Raw genomic sequence first — 19,445 nt, 5'->3', positions numbered from 1 at the left:
TTAGTCAAATGCAAACCACCAATAAAAATGGCTTAAAGTCTCTAAAAACTACTTCAAATTGAACCCGGAAGTGGCCAGTTTCAGAATGTCCCGCCCCCATGTTCGTGGTGTCACGCCAAGACGTCTTGCCTTGCTCGAGAATCATAACAAAGGCTTCAGATTCGGAGAAGATGCTTTCTTGTTACTCAATATGATTCAAATAGTTCTGAAGAGGAAAGCATAGATGTTTGCAATCGATTAAAGAATTTATTCCATGTCATTTTGAGGCATCTGGACAGAAATGTAGCACCCAAAAAATGCAGAAGATGGCGACAAAGCTCTGTGGAAATGGGCTGATTTGTCTCCTGGGAATTTTTGTTAGCAAATTTGTTAGCAAATATCACCATCGCGTTATTTATGTGTTTTCCTTGTAATTTCACCATCAACACGACGTTTTCAGACCAATCAAAGTACCGCAAAATGCAGTGTGTCCCTTCTCGGTCAGGGGCGTTCCTTCCGTGATGTGACGTCAAAAACTCAAAAACAAGACTTCCTGAATGTTCAGCGCGAGTCTTAAAACGTAAAATATAGCTATATGCGGTGGAATCTTTGTAAAATACGCTCAATAGAAGTCATTTGAAGTGATTTTACAAATTGTGGACACAACTTGTCCAGAGGCGTTGGTTGTCCTTTAAGCATCTGAAGTGCTTTTACACACATTAGACAAAAATCCCACACTTGTGAAATGTCATTATATTTGTACTAACAACTAAAATGGTTTAATAAAAAAAGGGAAACAATGTGTAAAAATTGGCCAGCATAAATCCCAGAAGTTAATATTTTTTCTGCTCTATATTCTTTGAGTATTATTTACCCGAATTACTTTTTACTCTTACTCTTAACAATTGAAAACACATTCCTGTACTTTATGCTCTACTCAACACTTGTTGCTCAGGCTTAGTGAGTATCAATATCGGATTGAAACTGGCCTTATTTGAAGTACTTTCCTAAAGCAGGCTGATATCAGCCACTGCTAAAAAAAATAATGAATCGGACATCAAATAAGCCTTCCTTGCCATTTGTTGATGCTACATTGGGGCTGATGGATATATAGGCAGAAAGACAGACAAGTCTGTGTTCGCTATTATCTATCATTGTGATAGTTCGATTCTTTTTATCCCAATAATACCGTAGTTTTCATAGTATTGGCGAGTACTCGATGGAATAAGTGAATTGTATCAGTCTGATAAAATGTCAACCACCCCCTTTCTATACTTTTTTCAACTATGGTACCAATTAAAATCATGACGAAGGATAATTGTTTTTATTTGCTCAAAAATAAAAAAAGACAGTTATCCTTAAATGCATTCAAAATAACCCAAAATACTTTTTTTACTGAAGTCGAATATCGAATTAGACTTTCACCACTCTTTGTTTTTAATTGTGTTGGCACCCAAGAAGATTTTTGCCCCCTATACTTCACACTAAACATGGAAACTAAAAGAAGGATGACTAATATTGTTAGCCAACCGTCACGGAGAAATTCATTAAGCAATTTATCGTTACCCCCTATATCACCAGCCGTGTAATGTGACACTCCTCAAATTTGTACTAACATCTACCCCAGGGGTCAAGCTTGCACCCCCTCTCCACACCCAGGCACACACGCATACACTCTCACACACACACATACGCATGTGGCTAATGGGGCAGGCGGAGCTACTTATGCTAAAAAGATTGTAGCTGTCCGTCAACGAATGGTTGGGGGATGCGTGGGAGGTGGGGGTGTCCTCCTCAGGGTGTTATCACTGCGACACAGTCACTCGCTCCCTCATTCACAAAACTACACTAGGCTGAAACTCAAGCAAATTGGTTCTAAAATAAAGTTACACGTTCAAGGTGCGAGCTTTGATGAACAGGCCCTTGTGCCCCCTGTTCCCTTTAATGATGATCTGCAAAACTAGTTTTGGAAGCAATTTTTTTCCTAGCTTTGCAGCCTGAGAACGTCTGCTTCAGATTGTCCCATTCAATTTCAGGAAGACTTGAGACGGTTTCTCATTTCATTTTATCAACATGTCCATCAAAATTGTGTTAAGTGAAACTGATGTCAAGCGCTTATTTATCTTAAACCCCGAAGATGTCCCGCCTCTTCTGGATGTAATACCACTTCCAAAGATTGACTAAGTCCCCTCTTGTCAACACATCAACACAAACAAAATGGTGTGCTGAAAGTTGCATTGTGTGTTGAAAGACACTTAATAAACTCAGTGTGCTATCCCGAAACATGACACTGGGCCCGACACGTTCAGCCCACCTTTAAACCGTTTGCCCTAAGCCTCCGCCAATTAACACTGAAGCCGTGGCAGCTAAAGTTGACTGTAGCATAAGTCAACTCTCCATCAACCTAAACACCCACACCCCCGTCATCTAAGCTCCCCTGGCGAGCTTCACACCTCACTGTGTGTGTAAATACGCGCACTCGGGGGAGCTAAAGTACCTGGCTTAGCCTTTGCTTAGCCCCGACGAGCCACTGCTTATCAACAGGCATCCTGTAACACAACATTATCCTAGGTTGTGTGCGAGGATGTTTTCAGCATGTTTTTAGAGTGAACCCACATTTGATACTTTGGGGGGGAAATGACCGAAATTTGCAAAACGAAGGGGTTGAGGACAGACCATTGTGTTCTTCTCAGTCAGTCAAACAACTGCAGTAAATCCTCGTCTATCGGTGGGAGACGTTCCAGAAGCACCTGGTCGAAATTCACCAACGTTCATCACTCTCCCGATTTTCTCTGTCTGCTGTCATGATTGACAATGAGGCGCTCTAAAGCGGCCGTTCTAGCAGAATAACCGAGGGGAAAATGCATTTTCATGATGAAGGCATAGCTAGCTGGCTACGTCTGACCGAAAACTGCTGGTATGAACCAAGTCGCTCAAGTTTGTATGTTGTTGAGGTGGGGCGACTCAAGCAGGACTTCAAGGTGGTTCATGCATCTCCATTTGAACCACACCCGAATTGTCCCATTTGGGAAATGTCACAATTCACCAATATGCATGTTTTAACCGCTCATCTTGCATGTATTATGATTTTAGAACAGTGGCGAGCCATGGATTTTGTAGCTAGGCCTTCATTCATGCTACATCTTAATCAAACCACAGCTGCAACTGATGATGTATTTGCTATGTATCTAGCTAGCTGGCTATTTAGTTTGCTATATATCAGCTGTCTAGCAAGCGAGCTAAATGGATCACTAGCTATTAGCTGTCTATTAGCAAGCTAGCTTTCTGTCTATTTCAGTTACTTCCGGTTGAGTCAATGCTGGCGCGCGTGGCTGCCGCTGCTCACCCATGGAAAAACTCCATCCTGTGACTGTCAAGTGACCTTGAGAGTTTTGAAAGGCGCTTAGAAATCAAATGTATTATTATTATTAAAGTGTGTGGTGTAATTTACTACATGTCCACTCGAGGGTCCTTAGCCTGGAAATACTGTAACTGTCCGACCTTCCTCATGAATGTCCACCTTTTACTTGAAAAGTCCGTCTTGAAAATGGCTTTAACAGTAAATCTGCAACCAAATCCAATTTTTTTCTCCTCTTTTAGCCATTGTGGGTAGACAAAACCGCTATTAAATCAGCACTACCTATATTTGTGCAGCTTGCTGCTGATACGGTGTGCTTGCTCTGGCCAGTATGCTCTTATCACTTGCGGGCAGTGATAAGGGCTAGTGACTAGCCAATCATAGTTTGCAAAAACTCTGACGTATACCGACGCCTGCAGGAAGGCACTGCGATCAGGCACTGGTAACCTTTTGGGATGCCAACTCGAAATCTGATTGGTTAAAGCAACAGTTTGATCGACATATTTGATGTGACAGGACCTGCAGAACTGATTGTGAAGGCATCCAGGTAGATTTCTCACCCTGGTCACAAATGATGGCTGAAATGTGATTGGTTAAATGCTTAAATACGAAAACACACATCTGGAAGCAGCACAACAGGGGAAAAGCAACGAAATAAAGTTGAAAGACAAATTAGAATTACTTAAGAATTCATGGACAAATTATAATTCACATTAGTCTGTGATTCATATACAGTATTTTACCCCAGCAGAGAAGGCCTTGAAGGCCCTGACGGTCCACCACTGTTTTAGAAACAAGTCTGTGAATTCACATCACAGTTTTTGAACTAATATTAGCACATTTAAATCTATTCATGTACATTTCCCGTAAAACAGACATAACATGGAATTCAATATCAAAGTCTAGCAGTTTGTCTCTTGAAATCCGTTTGCTTTATACCCGCATACGAAGAGAAACGCTGTAGAACGGCACATGGAAGTTACTATGTCGGATCACACGGGAGGTGCTGCACTCATATTGAAATTTGCTTGGTAAACCTGCCAAAATCAGCCGTTTACAAATGTGTGATTTTGCCCAGGTTAACTGTAAATGAACTAAATCCCACGGTTAATGTTAGCGTGTAAAAAGGACGGACGGGGTGGCAGTGGGTGAGGTGGGGTTGAGGGTAGGATTACCGCACTGTTTTGCATCAGTTGCCTTCTGCTGGGTGGCCCCTGCTTGACAAAAAAAAAGAGGCAAAGAAGAGAGGAAAAGCATTTAAAGCGGCACATTGAAGAGGAGCGGAGGGCTCTTAATACCTTCAAAGCTCAGGAGAGGAGAGATCTGCCATTCACCAATTCAGCTGTTGATGTTTTCTGGTCTGCAACAATCGAGGAGGCTCCGAAGAATGACGACATTGGCCCCTGACCCCCACCCACCCCCCCTTTTGTGTGTGTTTATGTGTGTGTATTTTTGTGATGATATATGTGTGTGCGTGTGTGTGTGCATATCTGTGATTGCGTGTGCGTCTGTGTGTGATTGCGTGTGTGTGTGTGTGTGTGTGTGTGTGTGTGTGTGTGTCAGCGTGAGTGTGTGTCTGTTTTATATTACGGGCCTGGAAAAGAAAAAGTGTTGCCGATGAGACTGGGGAAAGAAAAAAAAAACCTTGACGTTAGGGAAGAAGATGAGGATGAGGAGGGCCAGATGACGGAGCTATTCATTGGCTGATAAGAGCTGATGGAGGGGTTAATAAGCTACACCACCGGGGTCATCACCGCCTTTTTTGATGCCGTAGAGGAGCAGAATGGAGGATTGCTGAGAGCGAGTGTGTGCGTTCGTGCATGTGTGTGTCTCAAGTATCCCCATGTTTCAAAGTTGTCCTTCACCCACTTATTCAGCACGAAGGCTGGGTGCCGCTTGCTGCTAAGAGGGTACACCTAAGTTAAGATACAATGCCATATGTCAATTTCTGACCCCCCCCCCCCCCCCATCAATTTTTAGGATGTAGAAATGTTTTCATTATTTATCGACATTATTTATTGATGTTCAATGTGATTTAGCAAGGTTCTTTGAAGCACTTGCAGGAAATACCGTAATTTCCGGTGTATAAGGCGCACCGAAGTATAAGTCGCACCCCCATTGAATGGTGTATTCAAAGTCAGCTTTATTGTCAAATATGCTAATATCCTTTCATCACTTTGCTGCTGTGAAATGTAAATTTCTCCACTGTGAGACTAATAAAGGCAAATCCATTCATCCATACATGACATACAGCACAGATGAAATTACTGTCCTCTCGGACCCAGAATGCAAACCACTTATAATGACTTTAACAAACATAAACACGAAAACGCCAATTCTCAAACTTTTTCCATACATAAGGTGCACCGGACTATAAGGCGCATGTTCAGTGAATGATAAAAGTTATAATATAAAGTTAAAATATAACATATAAATAGATAAAAGTTTTCCAAATATGAAGCACACTACATCATAAGGCACTAATAGTAGAATCTGGGCTTACACACAACTTCTATGGGGGGGGGGGAATGGAGTCGGTGGCTGCTCACAGTAGCTCACGAGACCTGTTGTGGCTCAATATTACCGTATTTTCCATTGTATAAGGTTCACCCAAAAGCCTTGATTTTCTTGAAAAGGTAACCCTGTGCTTTATACTGTCAGCAGCTACTGACTCCATTTCCCCCTGTAGATGTTGTGCGTAACCCCAGCGTCTACTGTAGCGCCTGACAATGTGGTGTGCCTTATATTTGGAAAACTTTTTTCAGTCATTCAAGGAGCGCCTTATACTGCGGCGCGCCTTATACTCCGCAAAATATGGTACTTCACCTATACGGTGCACCTGCTTTTAAGGTGCAGGGTCATCTTTTGAAGAAAATGAAGGCTTTTGGGTACGCCTTCTACACCGGAAAACCTGGTAGTCGGCATTTGTTCGTCAATGTGATTTGCATCTGTTAACAGTGTGCCAAAATGCTTCCATATTGTTGGCCTAAAGGAGCTTTTAGAGGTTATTAGTTGTACGAGGCGGGTTTCCTCCGTTCCCCGCTTGGCAGCATTAGCATAAGCGGTAGCTGCAATTTTGCTCACGCCTGTCGGATCACTGTCGCAGACAAAAGTAATCACGCTACATGCATTTGGTGGACGCTTGATGAAGGAATTTGTTTTAAATGTCAATTTACATTTTTTTAATTACCTTTCAAAAAATGAAAAAAAAATGGTCACACTGGCATTTCTCTCAGGGATGAGGAAACAAATGTGCATCCAAAATCTCAGTGAAAATGTTTCTTTCTCTGAATTAAACTACCATATTTTTCGGTGTATAAGGCGCACCGGAGTCTTAGGCGCACCGCCAATGAATGATTTATTATCAAACCTTTTCCATATATAAGGCGCACCTTAACTGAATGAGAAAAAAGTTTTCCAAATATAATATATAAATAGATAAGTTTTCCAAACATAAGGCACACCATATTATAAAGGGCTAGAGTAGAGCCAAGGGTTCCGCACTACTTCTACAGGAGAAAATGGAGTCGGTGGCTGCTGACAGTTTTTGTGAAACCTATTGTGGCTCAATATGCGCACCTGCGTATAAGCCGCATTGAAGAAAATTAGGGCTTTTGGGTGTGCCTTATACACGGGAAAATAGGGTAATTGATTAGGCCATTATGTGGCATGGTTTATAACGCACGCTCCTTTCTAGCTGTAATGAACGGGAAAGTTATAGGACAATAAGTATTGCTAGAAATAATCTTATTACGGTCCATGTAACGGTCCTGAAAAAAAAGCTGTTGGACTTCCGCATCATCTCAACTCTCTTTCTCAGTTATCCCCGGCGAGCATTCCCGCTGTTGTCCCGTGTTTGTTTGAGGAATCTCTTGTCATGTCATTGAATACAAATAGAAAGCGTCCCCCATAGTCCCCCAGTGATCTGATGAATGGCGAAGGGTGTGTGTGTACGGGGGAGTCGAGGCTCCCTTAGCGTGGGGTCTCTTCTTCTCCTCCTCCATACCTGCCCTTGTCCCGAAGCTAATAACCCAGGCTCCCTATATCAGCCACTCACCGTCATCATAAAGGCCAGCCTCCCATGTAGCGCCAGATCACGTCGTTAATAGGATGATGCCTTTTGTGCTGAGATTATGAGCGGGGATAGCCTCGCCTCGCTTTTCTTTACACTCACACACCAAGCCACGGGCATCCTGCGGGGGGCTCCCCGTCGAGCCCAGGCGATCGTAAACGAGGCCTTTGTTCCCGCTTGGACGTTAACGGACCGGCTAATGAAAAAGCTTTTAGAGCGGGGGAGGTGTCGGCAGGTGAGCAAGGCCTTCTTCTCTGCGATATTAATTACCTGAAGTGCGGCCCGGCTCTTCATCTGCCTAATGCGGGTGTGTGTGTTGATAATGGCCCTGGTGACAATAATAATGAAACACATAATTGAAGGGGTGAGAAAAAAAATAATAAAAAACACCCCCGAGCAAGGTAGTAAATCACCTCGTTCGCTTCACTCAAGCGCTTCTGATGGACGCTAGTGCTAATGACCCTGTTGAATGCGCTTTTATGTCTTTTCTTGTAGTCGCTGTGCTTTCTTAATTCATGACTAAATGCGTCTTCTTTATTGACATTGCTGGAATGTATGCTTCTGCTAAAGGTTATTTTAAAAAGACACGCATTACGAAGTGCTGGAAATTAATTTCAACCTGTTTTGATTTTGTGGTTTGTGAATTGTGTTAGCTCATGTATTTTGTTTTTCTACTTTCATTCCTTTCATCACTTTGCTGCTGTGAAATGTAAATTTCTCCGCTGTGAGACTAATAAAGGCATATCCAATCCAATCCAATGACTAGATGTGTTGAAAATCTGGCCTGTTAAATCATCCAATGACATAATTAAATTGCCTTGGGCTGTCTTCTTTCTATGTTGCCAAGCACATTTTAGTGTGGTTATCTCTTTCATTGTGTTGAGTTTCCCAAGCAGTTAGTGAGGTGTGCTAAGCTAACCGGCTAGCCCAGTCTCCTCCTAACTGAGGTCGCTTGTTCCTGTCATTGAATCCACCCGCCTCACAACAAAGTCAATCAGATTGGTGGCGTGTTGCCTTACGTGTATTTGCTTTTGTCTTATGTGTGTTTATTTGTGACAGCGATTGATCATATCTCTGTGCGCTTATCGCCATCGTGGCCGCCATGTTAGCAGTGTCGAATGAGGCCATCAATTGGTTCCTTTTCTTGAACAAACAGAGCCTTTCAGCGCCTTCAACTGAGATATATTTAATCGGAATGCTGAAAGAAAGCATCTCATGTAATTATTTCTGTCAAAATGGTGACTTTTACAGATGCAGATCTTTGCCCCCCCCCCCCCAAAAAAAAAAAAAAAATACAACAACTGAAAAGATTTCTCATAAGATGGTAAATCAAGCCAATCCATCTGTCTCAAACACTCAAAAATATAAAACAAAAATACTTTTCATGGACAGTAACTATATGGCTTTAGCTCCAGCAAACAATGTGAGTTCATTATAAACATTAAATGGAAATAATGCCTTCCCATTGAACATGACATAACTTTAAGTGCAGCGAGTCCTGACCAAAATATTGTCATCGACACCTTTTTTCTTACATTTTTCTACACGTAGTTTTGTCATGGTACATATTGACTAGCCATGATCAAACTGATCCACCCTCTCTTGAAGATACCCCTGGGTCAATAGTGAAGAGAAGCAAGCGATACATCCAGCGCTAGCCGATATTTCATGTCCGTTCTGATGATAATACCGCTCAGTCTAGCAAATAAACATCATATTTCACCTAATAATATGGCGCGCTTTGTGATCGTTAAAATGTGGTGATGTAATCAATCATCAATAAAATAACAATCTGTTGAAGGTGTCATCTGAGGTCTCCGACATCTTCAAATTGTCTCTTTGTCGCATCCTGCCTCCTCCTTTCTTCACTCAAATAAAAAGCAGTTTTTGCTTGGCAGGCGCTGTCTGTGCGTATGGATGGAGGTTGGTGGGGTGGGGGGGGGGGTTGTAATCCGCTGTGGTGGTCGTTTTACAGGCCGCCACAATGTCACAGGAGCTTAATATTTGCAGCGATTATTTGCTTGTTTTATTGGACTCTTGGGCGGCACGCTGACCCGCCTTTATCCCGCCGCCGACGTCCGTTTGAAAGTTGACTACAGTAATCCAGCACGGCGCTAAATCCCGACGCGTCGTTTTCATTGCCTGCCATCCATAATGGAATGACATCACACTCACGCTTAAGTACACACATGCCTTTTGTATCGCGCCTGAAAGCCGGACGGCGTCTTTATGATTGGTGACAAAAGTCTGACAATTATTGATATCCTTTATATGATGCCCTCTATAATTTGTCAGCGTCCATTTAAAGTATGTGTATGCAAGCTGTGGCTTGTGGGCCATATACGGACTACTAGCTTTTTTTTACTGAATATGTCAATAATAGGTATTCTTAGCTAATTATTTAATTAATCTTAAAGATGTCAACCCGTGTTTTGCCCCCAAAATTTGTTGTCTCAAAAAAATTTAACCTGATTTGAAAATCTACCTTTTCGTATTTATATGCAAGTTGTAAGTGAACTGTAAACATAGACATAGTGATTGGATTGGATTCAATTTGCCTTTATTAGTCTTGCACATTTTCTCTTTTTCATCTATATGGAAAAAAAGAAGCTTGAAAAATGTATGGGAAAAATATTATTGAATAGCATCAAAAAGGTAACATTCTGGACATTCCTCTCTGATTTTGTATTTTTAACGCGTGCGTGTGCATGTGTGTGTAGGCAACAACAAGGAGGAGGAGGAGGCCATGATGCAGGAGTGGTTCATGCTGGTCAACAAGAAGAACGCCCTCATCAGGAGACAGAACCAACTCTCCCTGCTGTATGTTCACGTCGCGTACTTAGTCTCTCATTGATTGACATAAAATCAATAGAAATGTGCGCATTATATGCGTCTGTCTGTTGCTTATGTCTGCTGCAAGTATATGCGTGTCTGTGTATGTGTGTGTGTGTGTGTGTGTGTGCTTAGCTGGAAGACACGCACACACACACACACACACACAGACATTTGCACGGATGTCGGAGCGTGCGAGCGGTGAGATTGAAGTATTCCTAATCACATTATATCACGACCAAAGAGTTGGGTTGAGGGGGGGGGGGGGTGTTTAAAGTGGCCAATTGACAGAAGGGCTTATTATGAGGCCTTTGTGGTCCCTCTTTGTGCGGGAAAGACGAGCGTCAAGGACAAATTCTATTAGGGCTCATTTTTTAATATGGCTGAAAGAGGAAAGAATTGAATTTGTGCCGCACGCATGCACGCACACACACGCACACACACACACACACACACACACACACACACACACACACACACACACACGCATACACACACACACACACACACCTGCGGTGATGTCATTTCACACACACACATACACACACACACACACACACATGCAGAAGCACTGATGGCTGTGTGTATGCGTGTGCGGCACTAGATTAAAAGTGTGAGAAGGTTCCAGCAAGTGTGGCAATCGATGTTTATTTATGTGGGCGTCCTGCCGTAATGATTTAGTCATTAACATATTGATGAACTTTGCTCCTCCGTCCCGCCTGCAGGGAGAAGGAGCACGACCTGGAGAGACGCTTCGAACTACTCAACAGAGAGCTCAGAGCCATGCTGGCCATTGAAGGTAACGCGCGGGCATGCGCACGCACCAACAAACACACACACACTCGCGCATAGATGCAGAAGCTGGGCTGGCGAGCTGCCTTCAGGTGTCGCTCGGAATCCACACTGGCGCCAAAGTCGTTCAGGATTTTTCATATCAAATAATATTGATAACGTGGAATTCAGAGATACAGTGAAACATTTTTTATGTTGTTTTATCTGCCCTCACATGCATTTATGCTTTTTAAAGGATTCAGAAACTTAGTGTTTGTTCTCACTCTCGCTCACCAAGTTCTCAAAATTATGATTATTAATTTTGATAACAGAAACAAAACAAAAAAAAAGGAATTCCTCTTTTTTTTTAAGAAAATAGCTCAATGTCATCTGTTCGATCTTTTTCCTGATGGGAACTTTTGACGGACTTATGGGAATGTGCAGAAGTGTCCATTATACAGTATCCTGGTCCCTTTACATACAACTGACCCATTTGGAAGTTTTTGGATGATAGATGTTCTACTAGCATTGGTGTTGTGGCACCATATTTCTTATCATGTGCGAAGAGCGACTGATATCACTGTGGCTTACTGAGGATCGGTGACGTCTCCGCGTATAGCTCTCCATATAATGTGACCCCCATGTGGACATAGCATGCACACAAGAAGTTTGATTATGTCATGACTGTGTGTTGTGCTTTTTTTTATTAAAATATTTGAGGAAAGGCGAAAACAACAATACACCACAATACTTCCATAATCGTGTTTTGATGAAAAAACCGGTGTGTGTGTGTGTGTGTTTGTGTGTCTGTGTGTGTGTTACAATGCGCAGTTTGGTCATTCTGTGATGTGTGTGGGTTTGATGAGGTTGATGTTAATTGTGTGGATGAGGATTAGACTGCGCTCCTGCCAGGGATTTCACTGTCTGATACTTGATCAATGCTATCTGTTTCCTCGGCCGTCTAGGCCCAACTAGCTGATGCTTGATTGCAGACCCACGCTGCACTTTTTATTCTCCAAAGCGTGTTAGGCATCCCGCCGCCATTGTGTCGTATCAAAGTTGTCGTGAGCCAAGTGGAGCTGGGAGCGTTCAGGGGAAAGTTTAATCCCCTTCGACGCCATCCTCTTTGGCAAAATGAACCTTTGGCCAATCAATGCTAATTGATTTTGCTATTCGACATTGACCACCCCGTCCCGCCATAAGACCACCACTCCCCTCGACAGCCTCCATGCGACCATTGTCATTTCACTGATAAGCTACCTGCGCCATCATAAATCAATTGTAATTAGCACGAGAGCAGGGAGGGGTACTACTGGGTGGGGGAGGTGTGGGGCAGACATGCATAGTCGAGCGGGAGCGAGAGAGCTCGCCACGCTTGCTTCCGTTTTAGTTATTTATCGTATCGAGCTGCTTTGTGGAAGGCATCACTCGTGTGTGTGTGTGTGTGTGTGTGTGTGTGTGTGTGTGTGTGTGTGTGTGTGTGTGTGTGTGTGTGTGTGTGTGTGTGTGTGTGTGTGTGTGTGTGTGAGTCAGTGACTCTTATTAGGTGCTTGGTCAGACCCATTGAGCAACGGCCAAGCATGAGAGCGATTGTCGATTTGGTTGGCCAATCCATCGCTCTCAAACGCACACACATGCATGCATGCGTGCACACACACATACAGAACTGAGATAGACCCGCACGAACACACACACCTCTCTAATATCTCAGAGTGATACGGAATGTCACATTGTAGCATATAGCTATCGCCACCATTTCCTTACTTAACTGCAGAAGGCGGAGGCACGTTTTTGAATGTCTCAGGTTAAATTTGGTCTGTAACAAATCACTTAACTAAAAATGCTTGAAAATAAATAGTTTATGCATTATGATAATTGGATGGGCATAGTGATGCTCATTTGAGTGCGGGCTCCTTGGCCAAAAGCGCACAGTAAGATGAAGTCATGCTGCACATTGTCCTGACGATGTAACAAGGGCATCTCAACGAAGTGACTTGCGAAGGATAAAGAATATATGCTGCAAAAATTGTCCTTTGCACTTTTTTGTATGTCTTTCGATCAAGGGTCATCATTATTGCAAGAGGCACGCTTCTTTTTTCTTTTCACCAGCCTGTTATATTTTGTATTGTGAGTTAGGTTTTAGTTGGCAAGGGAAAAAAAAGTGTGACACCATAAAAAACAATAATGGAGTCTGCATAACAAGATCTTTTTTTTAACTGAGTTTTGGGACATGACTTCTATTGTGGATTACATCTGACAATTTGAAATGTTGGTTCCATCTTGAAGCAAGAATCATGGCATGCATTTGACATGCCTGATTTGCCATTGCGGGCCACATGAAATGGTCTGGTGGGCCAGATCTGGCCCCCAGGCCTTGCTTTGGCACCCGTGGTTTACGGTGTTCAAACAGGATCAGGACTAAACCTCACGTAGATAATTCATGCAAGATTGAGTGAAAAATATCCTTGGATTTGGGTCATCTGTGAGCTACAGTATGACGATGACACTGTTGTTTTTCTTTGGAACATGTGGGGAGGGGGGCAAAGGTTGCCGTCTATTTCAGGGGAGGTGTTTAACTGTGTTGTTTGGGCCGTGCTTGAGGGCCAATATTTGAGGAAATACGGTAAACACCAAGCAAATGCTTACATAGTGAGCTGTCTGACATTTTTGAGGAGTTGTGCACATTTTGTTGTTGATGGTGTGTGTGTGTGTGTGTGTGTGTGTGTGTGTGTGTGTGTGTGTGTGTGTGTGTGTGTGTGTGTGTGTGTGTGCGTGCGTGCGTGCGTGCGTGCGTGCGTGCGTGCGTGCGTGTGTGTGTGTGTGTGTGTGTGTGAGTTGGTGGGATGCCAGGTGGGGAAATGCCATCTGTATGCCACGCTCTCATCTCACCGCCACAAAATTGATCCACTATGGCCTCTTTATCTGCTTACACATTCACACCTCTGCTTCTGAGTGTGTGTGTGTGTATGCGTGTGTCTGTGCGTGTGTTGTAAAGCAGGCGCCCTCTCAGCATCTAAAGGGGATTTATGCATACTCGGGTCCTGGAGTTTTTTCCTGTTACGCTTTGATATGATAAGCTGTTTTTTTATATGTTTAAAATCAATATGTAATCCTATGCAGGGGCTTATCCCCCCACCCTCCTCTACACACAGAGTTTGTACGTCTATTTGGGCTTTTGTAAGGACGGGGGCGGCGCCTTGGCCTCCATTGATTAGCTTCACTGTGGAATGCGATCACATCAGTGAGTTTTCATGATGTCGCCGACTCTTTCCAGACGGATGTCGTCACTTATTTATTTTTATGTCGTATGCGTGTTGAGTACATGCAATGATGTTGTTTGAGTAAAAAGAAGCTAATTGTGCATTGTTCATACATTCAGACGCTTTGCTGCCCCAGCATTGTTTTCTTTTTGTTGCTGGTGCTAGGCAATGGTGTCAAAAAACAGAAAACAAATTTAAATAAATTATTTTAAAACTTTGGAAACAACACCCCACAAAAAAAAATCAGGATTCAAATGTATGTACAAACAAAGAAAATAATTCAAAAATTGGAAGATGAAACACTCAATGCAATCGAAGAGGATAAAGAATATCTGCCATGGAGTGCATTTGTATGCGCTGGTGGCGTGTGTTATCCACCGCATTTTCGTATCGGAACGCCAATGCTCGTTTCAGTAGCACGTCTATGGCATTTTGGATTTTGCGTTAGCATTAGCCTAACAGATTTTGGAGGGAAATTTTGTTTTAGGTTACGACACAATGTGTCATCTTATAGCTACTGTTAAAGAGCAATATTTTTGCTCGTAAATTAACTCATTCATTGACATTCCCGAATGTATTCAGAAATTGAAAATATGACGAAGACCGCCATTCCCAAATTTGTTCAGGTTTTGCACTGGTCATGGACTCTGGCAATGTTTTTTCTTTCCCACAAGGGGGCAACATTCCCCTTGTTTCCATGTTAGTGCTTTGTTTCAGCTTCAGCTGTTGTTCAAGCGCTATATGAACCAATATGTTGTATGGTATTTTGCACAGCGTTCCCCATTTCAAGGTCAGATAACTCCAGAACCATGCATATAATTTAGGCATTAACTCTCTTCTTCTGATAAAAAAAAAGAGAATTTAGGGTTTCTAACGCTGTGTTGAATGTGCATGTAGTCCTAAAACCTAATATTCTGTGGGTCTTGGAATTCAAGTGACAATGACAAAAACCCTGGCACTGGAGTGGACACATTTTTGCATGTCTGGCGGTGAATGAGTAAAACATTCTGGTGTTCCCGCCACATTTTTGTGTGGTCAAAGGGGACAGACTTTTTTAATGTGATTTTTTTTTTTTTTTTTGTATTAGTACCCACCTGCTGAGTAAACGTTGGCTTATGTTTATCCCTGTTTTTGGAATTTTTGTTTTCCAATGTGGAATTTTGGTGGGGTATTTCCCTCAAATGACAAAACAATTTTGGGTGTGTCTTGAAATACGCAAAAATGTGTTGTTGTTTTTTCATGTCATAAAGGTCATTTAAATTGCACAAATTTAGAAATACACATTTTTCATTTTTATGATTGTATTCGGCTCATGGAATTTGGGGACTCAGATTATTTTGTGGGGTGAGGGGTGGGCCACCATTTTTTTTCTAGATTAAAAAAACAAAGCAAAAATTGTGGAGATTTTTTTTTTTCATTTAAATCTTCCCTTTTTCCGCAAATGTCCCTTAGCTAGTCTGTCCCGGGGAAAAAAAGACTCCTTGCTTGTAATGACAACTCTGAGTCGGCATTCCACCTGTTGCTGTGCCGTGCACATTTCATTTTTAAGAAACATTGCAGTCACGTCAATGCTTACCTCTTTTACATCCATTGACACTTTTTTTTTCTCTCTCCCACATGGATTTTAGTCAACATCTGCCGGGCGGAAAGACGCCGAAACAACGGAAGGAAAACAAAAATAGCCAAATCGTGTTGCTTACTTATTATGAAGCAAAGATCAACGTCTCCTCACTTGTTTGGAGCACTTCTCTCTCACATGAATGCATTGGGGTAGAGGATGGGGGGGGGGGTACATACAGGCCTGGGGGTCTTCTAGGGATTGGACCGGTGCATTCTTGTGTGCCTTGTGCCGACTCACATGGTTACCAGCGCCGTGCTCGGCCAAACTTAATCTGAATATGCAGCCACCGTGCCAGCAGTGGGCAAGTTTTACCCTTATGTGGAACCTCTCTGTGAGGGGGCGGGGCTAATGTGTGGCTCGTTTGGGGGGGGGGGGGGGGGGTTGAGGGGGAGAGGTGCATAATGTCTGCAGGGTGTTGTGTTCCTTGGCGGGTGTCTCCTTACCCAGGCTGCTCTGCTCACATCTCTCATCTCTCTTTATTGTTTACCTTCCTAATGAGGAGGGCGGGACCCAAAGATGTTTGATTGACAGCACCATGCCCCCAACCCTGATCTCTCCCTTCCCAACACACACACATGCACACAAAGGTGCGAGCATTAGCTTTTGGGCTGAGAGGAGCTCTGGAGATGGTTGTTTTTTTTTTTTTTCTTTCGGCATTCCTCTGTGTTCTTGTGGGAAGGTTTTTGTGTGTGTAAGTGTGTGTTATTTTAACATTTCTGTACCAACTTTGTTGCTGAGGATTCTGGTGTAATGGACACATCGAGCTGACAATGACCACCAAACATTTCCTCTTTGTACATGACTTAATCTTTTTAAAAACAAAGGAAAAAGTCCCCCCATATTTGAGAAAGCGTGCCACGTGACTGAACTTTTTTTTATCATGTTCAAAGTGATGAAAAGGACCAATCAGGAGTCAGCTCAGACCTTTTTAGACCGACACGCATACACACACATTGAGGCAACAATCAACACGACCTGTTGATTTTCAATCAATATGTCTTGAAATATAAATGGAGGCGAGGTGCTGACGTTTTAAGTTGTCCGCCGATGGGAATTTTTATGAGCCAATCAAATGTTTTAATTATCGCCTCGAACGAATAAAGTGTCGCGGCGGCGGAGCACGTGGTCTTTCCTCTGTGGCACCTGGGGCGGATGTGAGCCCCTGTGGACGCCCCACCCCTGTCCTTCTCCTCCTCCCGGGGCAGGCGGATGGGGATTTGGTTGGGGGTCCTACCTGAACCCCTGTGAGAGCTCGTGGGGGCCCCTTCCTGTTCAGACTCTGGAAACCAGAGTCAAGGGGGTTGGGGCTGGGAGGGTTCACCTTTTTGTTTGGTCGCTTGTTTACAAAAGTAGCATATGAACAACACTTTGTTGGCGACGACTCAGTAAAGTATATCAATTATCGAGAAAATGGTTCCTTGCACTTTAAACTCTTTTTTGGCACTTGAAAAAGCACAAACCTTTGAAAAGTAATTTTGTGCTCTGGTGTTTTTAAGTAACCGAAAGAACATGCCGAAAATTATTGACAATTTAATACAATTGGTGGCAAAAATAATTTGTCAAAAACAAATGTTTAAAAAAAACACAAAGATAATGCAAGGAGAAGTTCTCAAATGACAAAAACAATCAATTTAGTTCTGAAAAAAATATATATATTGATAAAATGCTAAAATCTTTCAATCCCCCCAAAAGAAAAATCCACAAATATTACACACAAAAATGTGAATTCTAAAATATCACTCTCTCAAAGTAGCAGCAACAAAATTCAATTTATCCCCAAATAAATTGCCATCAATAAAAGTAGCTCAATTTTTCCACATCATAGCAAAAACATACAGAATGCAAAAAGATAAGGTGGAATTGAAAAATTCACAAATATTCAACCACTTGTGAACTGTTGCCCCAATAGTAGTTTTCCAGTTGGTGAAAAGTCCTCATGCAGTTACATCCAAACGAATCCACTTTCCGAGCCACCTTCCAAATGTGACTTTTGAAGACCAAAAAAAAATCTGCCCCCTAGCTGTTGACAATATGCCATTGTGGTTCTTGTTGCTTTTTGTGCCCTTAGACTGGCAGAAGACGGAAGCCCAGAAGCGTCGCGAACAGCTACTGCTGGATGAGCTGGTCCTTCTGGTCAACAAACGAGATGCTCTGGTCCGTGACCTGGACGCCCAGGAGAAAGAGTAAGTCGCACGCTATGTAGTCCTGCTAACATGATCATCAATCTGCAATAACTCCCATGACATGAAAAAAGTCATATCCAGGGGAGGCAATTAAAAGCACCTTGACTACATGGGGCGGGGGGAGTGGGGATTCAAGTGAGACGAGTCGATTCGGGTTGATTCACTCGGATGGTGATTCGATTCGATCCAGTATGATGCATTAGGTGTCTCGTTGTCCTTCCTTGAACAGATTTTGCCAACCAAAAACCATTTGACCAATTTCGCAATGTATTTTAAAGTGGCCCGATTGGATTTGGTTCAATTCAATGCACTTTTGAGTCAAAATCAAACATTAGGTGTCCAATTGAACTATTTTTTCTTGACCTGTTTTCTTTTTTGTCATTCGGTGCTTCAGTTTTTGTATCTCATGAGATACTTTTTGTCATCTTAATCCTTCTTTGGGGGGGGGGGGTGTTGTTTCGCCATCAACCTTATTTTTGGCTGTTGTTTGTGTCCATCACAGGGCCGAGGAGGAAGATGAGCACCTGGAGAGGACGCTGGAACAAAACAAAGGCAAGATGACCAAGAAAGAAGAGAAGTGCATCCTTCAGTGACAACACAACGACTTCAAGAGCAACATGAACAAAAGGATTGTTGTACGCGTGGCATCGTGTCACTTTGGTTGGTGGTTTTACCATTTTCATGCTTGAAAAGCGGTACTTTTACTGGGATTTTTTTGTGTGTATCGTAATGTAACCGCGAATGGTCCAGGTACAAAAATGTCTGATCTTTTTATTTGATTTCTGATTTTACAAAGTGAGCAAGTGGAGTTTTTCAAAATCAAAAAAGGAGTCAAAAAGTTGTTTGTATCTTTTATTTCATTCACTTTGCATCTTTTTATTGTAAAAAAAATCTTCAATTGTCCATAACTACATGTTCTTTTATTTTTCTCTTTCTTGAATGCAGTTTACCAAAAAAAAACATTTTTCCACGAAACTTTCTTGTATATTTTCCTCATAAAAGCTTGCGAGAATGTGCTTTTTTCCCCTCTCAAAGAGTCATGCAGTCAAAGTTTTTTAAGTCTTATTTATTGTCTTATAAACTGCTTGTATGTAAAACTATCACCTTGTTTTCCTGTTTGAATTCCTATTTATTGAGATTTGCTTCCATGTGCATCATCTTCTATGAGCTCTCACATTTTCCTTTTTATTTATTCCATTGGCTTCAAGACCAACCTTCAATAAAGTCCTTGTACATTTCATACTCCAGTTACTGTTGTTTCCAGATTATTTTTTTGCTCTTTACTCAATGATTGACTTGTTTTGTAAAAAAAGGAGGTGGGTTTGTTCAAAACTTTTTTTGAGGGGTACATTGTGGTATATATTATATT

The 19,445-nt window shown here is 42.3% G+C and overlaps 1 protein-coding gene across 5 annotated transcripts in view; it reads left to right on the top strand.

Annotated features, from left to right (window-relative positions):
• ehbp1 (EH domain binding protein 1) overlaps nucleotides 1-19,323 on the top strand; it is a 123,913-nt gene extending 104,590 nt beyond the window's left edge. For all 5 annotated transcript variants that reach the window (XM_089011954.1, XM_089011953.1, XM_089011958.1 and 2 more), the window contains 4 exons: nucleotides 10,130-10,229; nucleotides 10,967-11,040; nucleotides 17,962-18,076; nucleotides 18,579-19,323. In XM_089011954.1, coding sequence (XP_088868080.1) covers nucleotides 10,130-10,229; nucleotides 10,967-11,040; nucleotides 17,962-18,076; nucleotides 18,579-18,669 — 380 coding nt within the window. In that variant the 3' untranslated portion in view covers nucleotides 18,670-19,323. The remainder of the gene's footprint in view (nucleotides 1-10,129; nucleotides 10,230-10,966; nucleotides 11,041-17,961; nucleotides 18,077-18,578) is intronic.
• Nucleotides 19,324-19,445: the final 122 nt, after the last annotated feature.

This window comes from Hippocampus bargibanti, linkage group LG13 (assembly GCF_051943395.1).
Source record: "Hippocampus bargibanti isolate YZ-2025 linkage group LG13, ASM5194339v1, whole genome shotgun sequence".
Taxonomy (NCBI): domain Eukaryota; kingdom Metazoa; phylum Chordata; class Actinopteri; order Syngnathiformes; family Syngnathidae; genus Hippocampus; species Hippocampus bargibanti.
This window is presented reverse-complemented; position numbering and strand designations above follow the sequence as displayed.